General features: G+C 35.2%; 1 protein-coding gene across 1 annotated transcript; it reads right to left on the bottom strand.

Moving 5' to 3' along the window:
- Window positions 1-1413: 1413 nt before the first annotated feature.
- Window positions 1414-5941, bottom strand: LOC149561769 (cysteine-rich receptor-like protein kinase 25). Its single transcript, XM_089823835.1, has 7 exons — window positions 4648-5941; window positions 3910-4053; window positions 3685-3806; window positions 3031-3241; window positions 2573-2807; window positions 2335-2488; window positions 1414-2145 (listed from the first exon to the last, which is right to left on the bottom strand). The coding sequence occupies exons 1-7, from the start codon at window positions 5426-5428 to the stop codon at window positions 2023-2025; spliced, it is 1770 nt and encodes a 589-aa protein (XP_089679961.1). The 5' UTR covers window positions 5429-5941; the 3' UTR covers window positions 1414-2022.
- Between the last annotated feature and the right edge of the window lie 392 nt (window positions 5942-6333).

The raw sequence follows: 6333 nt of genomic DNA, 5'->3' as shown, positions 1-6333 counted from the left end.
TGAATTTTGATATGACTATATTTAGAAAACTTGTTGGGAGTTGGATGTATCTCACAAAACCTAGGCTGGCTATTATGTATGCAGTGAATGTAATTTCTAGATATATTCATTCCCTTGAGAACTCAAATTGGCAGGCAAGAAAAAGGACTTGAGGTACATTGTAGGGATTGTGAATTATGGCTTAATATATTCTACTTCAAATGAATTTCATTTGGTTGGATATTCAAATAGTGATTTTGTAGGGAATATTGATGATAGAAAAAGTACACATCTAGATATTCATTTCATCTTGGAACATGTGTTGTGGCATGGGCATGAAAGAAGAAACTTATAGTGATCATCTAATCAGTAGAAGCCAAATGTGTAGCAAGTACATTAGCAGCAAATCAAGCAGTATGGATGTGAAGAGTCTTGAAAGATCTAATGCTTGAGCAAGAGGAGTCTAAAACAGTCCATTGTGATAACAAGCCTGTAATTCCACTGTCAAAAAATCATGTTTTTCACAAGAGGACAACACACAATGATACTGGATATTACTTTGTTCGAGAGTTGGTTTACAATGTAGAAATCATCTTGGAGCATTGCAAATCTGAAGATCAATTGGCAGATATATTTACAAAGGCATTAGCACAATAACAATTTGAATATTTAAGAGATAAAATGAATATTGCAAATTTTGATGTAATTAGCAGTAGAAATATAGGGTAGTGTTGGTACATAAATAATTTATGCCAACCAAACTATTGCAAGTCAAAGATCATATTTAAAAGAAAAGCTTTTCCACTATCCATCACAGACATAAGCCATTTCAAATTTAAAATTATTTCATTGTAAACGTGTCAACTACCGCCCATTGCCGCCTCAGTCATTTCAATTTATGAATGCTTCATTTCAATTTTGATCACATGTGTTGATTGTAAAACTTAGTGTTCTAGATTTTTCACAAGGTAGTACAAGTTGAGTTTGTTTTGCAGCATCATAAGCATATATATTTGCAGTTTATTATTTAAAGAGTCAATGCTGTGTAATTTTATCATGTAAAATGTTGTAGTTTAAAGAGTTTATTTACAAGTCATTCAGTTAGTTTATTAAATTACTCAGACATGATAAAAAATTACTAGTTATTAAATTAAGCTGTCATTTAAAGAAGTCTATGAAGACTAGTCATAATTAAAATGTTAGTTATTAAATTAATCTGTCATATAGAAAAGATACCCAGACTGTAAATATAATGGAAAATGTTAGTTATTAGATTAATCTGTCATATAGAGAAGCTACAAGACTGTAGACATAATAAAAATATTAGTTATTAAATTAATCTGTTATATAAAAAAGTCCATCCGTTTTAAAAATGTTAGTTATTAAATTAATTTGTCATATAAAGAAGATTGATGTAAAGAAGTCTGGAAAGACATAATAAATAAATAAATGGCTAATTATTAAATAATCTGTCATTCAAAGAAGTGTATGAAGACTCTACACAATTTGCATTATTTTACAATATGCCGCAATAAAAAATAAGTTTTCTCGAGAGAAGAGAGCATACTCTGTACAAATTTCTGCGCAGTATTTGTCAATTCTTCTTTTATTTTTCTGTTGCTGGTGTTTAAATTCTACACTTTTGTCGTATGATGATTATACTGCGTCGTTCGAAATGCGACTTGACAACAAACCAGTCTATACAATGCTAAGTAAATCAAGTCTGCCGCTCATCCTTAAACTCGTAAGACACAGAGAGTTATAAATCGATTTCTAACATACAATCTCTGGCCGTGCTTTTCCTAAGCATCACCTGTGTACACAATCGCTGATATCGGTTTTTCTAAGCTCCTTTCAGACTCTCTTTTGTGAACGCCCGATGAAGATGACGTCGTCATCACAGATGTCTTCGATGATCCCAAATTTGAATCAACACCATTTTTGCTGCTCGCTAAGAACCCGGGCTCTGTTGGAACAGGCAAAGGCATTGAACTGCTTGACAACATAAGAATAACAATAGAAATGGGTGGACGGAGTTCTGCGTTATCTTGAACACACAAAAGCCCGATATGAATGAATCTCGACAATTGTTCCTCGGGGCATCCTTTTAAAAACTTCTGAATCGATCATGTCCAACATATTCCCGTCATTGTACAGCTCCCACGCCTACATAACACATCAATGGTTTAGTAAGTTTTAGTGTGATATTCAAGCAGTCAGTCTTTAAATATCACATATTACGCTGTTAACAAATAAATTAAGCTTATAAAAATAAGTTAATTTTGAGTATTTAACACTTTTTAACATAAACATCAAGCCTTAAACCCTCAAACGATAGAAAATTGTGTTCCTCACCCGTTCTACTAAGGTTTCCATCCCTTCCAACATATGGTTCATATCCATATTTTTCTGTCCAGTGACAATCTCAAGCAGTAGCAATCCAAAGCTATAAACGTCGGCCTTAACGGAGAGCTTCCTTTTGAGTACATACTCTGGAGCCATGTAGCCCCTGCATTGCACGCCACATCAGCATAAACTCGTTTGTATCTAGAAAAATTAATCTATACTGCACCGTACATCTTGTGATCCTTACCAAGTGCCTGCAACTGTTGTTTGGATATGCGTTTCAAGCTCAGGGAAGAGTCTTGCGAGCCCAAAATCGGCTATCTTTGGATACAGATTACTGTCAAGCAAAATATTGCTTGGTTTAATATCTCTGTGAATTATTTTCATGGGCGAATCTTCATGAAGATAGAGAAGCCCCCGGGCAATCCCAACGATAATGTTATGACGTTTTTGCCAATCTAACAGTTTAAACTTTTCTGGATCTGTAATTCCAATTCTAAAATGGTCATCTTTGTAAATTGGATGGTTTAAACATTACGTACAAAGTTCATTCTTATGCTGAAAGTGCTAAATGGTCAAAATTAACTTAATTTTCATTAAAAAATTCTTATTAATAGATGATATTTAAGAATTTAATAACATTGAAATACCCAAAAACAAAACTTGATGAAAAAAGGAATGGCCACGAAACCAAATGTAACTTACCGAAGAGGAAGGTGTCAAGGCTCTTGTTGGACAAATACTCATAAACAATCAACCTTTCATCTCTCTCAGCGCAACATCCCATCAGTTTCACAAGGTTTCTATGCTGAACATTGGCCACAAGTTTCACTTCGTTCATAAATTGTTGATTACCTTGTGTGGATTTCGCAGACAGTTTTTTCACAGCTATTTCAGTTCCGTCTTTAGTTCTTCCCTGAAAGATGGAAACAAAATAACACTTCATTCATCAAAAGGAGTTTTAAGTACTAATATCTGATTGTACATGTACTAATAGTCAATCATTTTTTACCTTATTTAGTTGGTGAATGTGGCCCATTTGTGCACTACTATTAGAACATTTTATTAGAAGTATGGGAACATTTGACTACATTAACTGACATTTTTGAATGAATGACTATTGGTTCAAGAATAAAGAAGCCATTAGAAAGCACTTTTAAAATGTCACTTTTTAACTACTTTCAACAAAACTAATAATACCCAAAAGTCAGAACTTTAGCTTTAAAGTTAGGGCTAACCTTGCCTATTAAGATACACCTAAAAATGGATGAAATGCCACTTAAAGATTTAAAAATTCTACATACGCCTTCGGATTCACTCGCCTAGGTCTTCAGGAAAAGATATAGAATAGAAGTTCACCTTGTATACGACACCAAAACCACCTTCTCCAATCTTTTCATTTTCATCAAAGTAACCAGTGGCTTCTGCTAGTTCTTCCAGGCTGAAGTCAAAGCGCTGCTCCTGTTGAAATAAACTCCTCCCTGTACAGTCAGGAACATGGGTAAGCTAGATGATCAAATGTTGAACTTACACAAACCAACGAAAAATTAAAACAAGCATCGAGATTATAATCTAAATGTGCACCTTCATTATGGGCAGCTTGAGCTGCTGATCCCCCGAAAATGGCAGATTTTAGTGTTTTTCTCAAAGCAACTAAACCAATGAGTAACATCAGAAGCATTCCTCCCACAAAACCCAGTATTAGGACCACTGTTTTTGAGGGTTTCTCTGCATGACATATCTCACTTTATTGTCATCTAATAGATTCAAAATGATAAGACTGGTCATAGATCTATGGTCAGTCTATACATTACATATTAAGAGGAAAAAAATATTACTTTGAAAAAAAGTTAAATTAATTTTTATTATTTAATACTTTTAGTCTACAAAGTCTGGACGTGTAATGTTTAGATCATAGAGAAATCTGTGATATTGCTATCAGAATTTAATTGTCCTAGTTTTGAGTCAATCTCATTGACAAGTGTTTTATGAGTAGTGATTCACAGGAATCAATCTCTTATGAGAATAAATGGAACACTCAGCACTAGTTGGATCTAGGTGATGCTCACAGAGATGAAGCACCATGACTTTCAGGGAGGTCACCCATCGCATTCGGAGTTTCCTCCATGGTTAAACACACTCTTCTTACAACCTCATTTGCAAAACATTTACCAAGTATTGTACCTTATGAATCATTCACTAAAAAAACCCCTGAAGCTCATAGATTGATTGACAAATAGGCAAAAACAAAATCTACAAAATCTAACCAATGTTCAATCGAATAATTGTAGAAAACAAAAACAACTAAACGGGCAGATATACCTCTTGATGTTTTGGGGGGCGATGATGAAGGTGAGGGCGATGATGGCGATGATTCCAAATCTAGCAGTGGCATAAAGAAGGGGTTCAACTCATATCTCACCATGCAGCTTGTTGACATAGCCCGGCCACCTGTATTCGATGAACAGCACTCCTTCAATTCTTTCCTTGCTTGAGCTAAACATGTACCACAATCCTTGATGGATAAATACCTCCAACACTGGGCTAGACCATACACCACTTGTGGCCCATACCCCAAATCAGCATCTTCAAAGTAGCCCGATCCAACAGCAAAAAGCTTGTTTATACTTGCAGCTTCTCTAGACAAATTGAAGAGAAGAGAAGAGGTTGCGGATACGAAACTCTCCAAATTGCTTGAGTAATTATCCCCGCTGATCAGCATGATAAATGTGGTATTTAATGTTGTACTGAAATTGGTATTATCATAGCGCAAATAACAGTTATCCTTCCACATCTGTGCACCAGTGTCGTTGCCACAGTCTCTTTGAGCAGCGCTGTATGCTTGGCTTGAACAATCTGAGCATTTTGGTGCAGAAGCATTTCCAAAACACTGGAATAGACCGTAGACTGTATCCGGAGATTGGCCATGGGAAGATTTGTTAAAACCCTCGACTGTATTGCGAGAAAGATCATTGATTAGTGTATTCAAGTTTTGGGAGTATTTGCTCAACTCTGCAAAAGTCGAAACATTGTTGCAGTCAGTCCATGCATAGTCACATGTGACTGAATGGAAAAACATTAGAAACAGCAAAACAAGTAGCATTTTTTTTCTCAATCGATCTGCTGTATAGTTTGTGTCAATGGCATTGGGGTTTCTAGTAATCTATTGTAATCTGTATGCTATAGCTATTCGAAAAGTCCATCCAGAAAAATGAAATGACCTGACCGTTGAACATCCGATCTTAGAACTTTTCAAAATCTAATTTTAAAACTCAAATCACTCCTTTTTTTCCTAATGGAGGTTCAGATTGTTTTCGGAGGTTCAGACTTGTGAGCACGCATGAAGTCTGCAACCAATCTAATCTCAGCGAGGATCATCATAGAGAAGTTTTGATAACTGATATGGAGCTCGAGTCTATAGGTTGAAACCTCTTTGACTAAGAACATCAACTGAGCCAAATTAGTTGAAACCAAATTTGTGTACGACATGATTCAAGTCTCATTTCTTATGATGCCTGGCCTTGCACTCATCAAGACTTAATTCGTGATAGATTCATTTGAAATCATTCAACTTCATCAATAGATATTGTAAGAAATGAACCAATGAAAAAATAAGCAGTAACCAAGAAATGATCTACTGGTTTACTCTCCTGCTTTAGCTCAGAAATGCTGTAACCAATAAAATTGTTGCTACTTGCAACGAATAATTGCTGCATTGTGTAAACTAATAATATTTTTTGCAACTTGCAACGAATAAAATTGCATTATGTAGCCAATCATATTGTCGGCAAATGAATGGTACGCGCATTACCTGCAACCAATAATATTGTTTCATTATAAAACATGCAAGCAGCGTACATTTTTTATCAAGTCTGTTCCAAGCACACTAGAGTCGACCAAATTCTGATTTTATTATTCTAAAGATAGGAGTCGGAGTCATCCAACTCAGCCGCCCTTATTGTAGGATTTTGTAAACGTTTGGAATGTGAGAAGAGCCGAAGAATAAGA

The sequence above is a fragment of the Cupressus sempervirens genome, chromosome 4 (assembly GCF_028749045.1).
Source record: "Cupressus sempervirens isolate cs-2001-9-10 chromosome 4, ASM2874904v1, whole genome shotgun sequence".
Lineage (NCBI taxonomy): Eukaryota > Viridiplantae > Streptophyta > Pinopsida > Cupressales > Cupressaceae > Cupressus > Cupressus sempervirens.
The sequence above is the reverse complement of the archived record's forward strand: the minus strand, read 5'-3'. Positions and strand labels throughout refer to the sequence as shown.

Excerpts from the sequence above, each read along its gene's own strand:
- LOC149561769 (XM_089823835.1), bottom strand. The coding sequence starts at position 5,428 with ATGCTACTTGTTTTGCTGTTTCTAATGTTTTTCCATTCAGTCACATGT. Across the intron at positions 2,489-2,572 it reads ACAACAGTTGCAGGCACTTG|GGGCTACATGGCTCCAGAGT; the intron begins GTAAGGATCACA and ends CGTGCAATGCAG. Across the intron at positions 2,146-2,334 it reads TGGAAACCTTAGTAGAACGG|GCGTGGGAGCTGTACAATGA; the intron begins GTGAGGAACACA and ends TGTGTTATGTAG.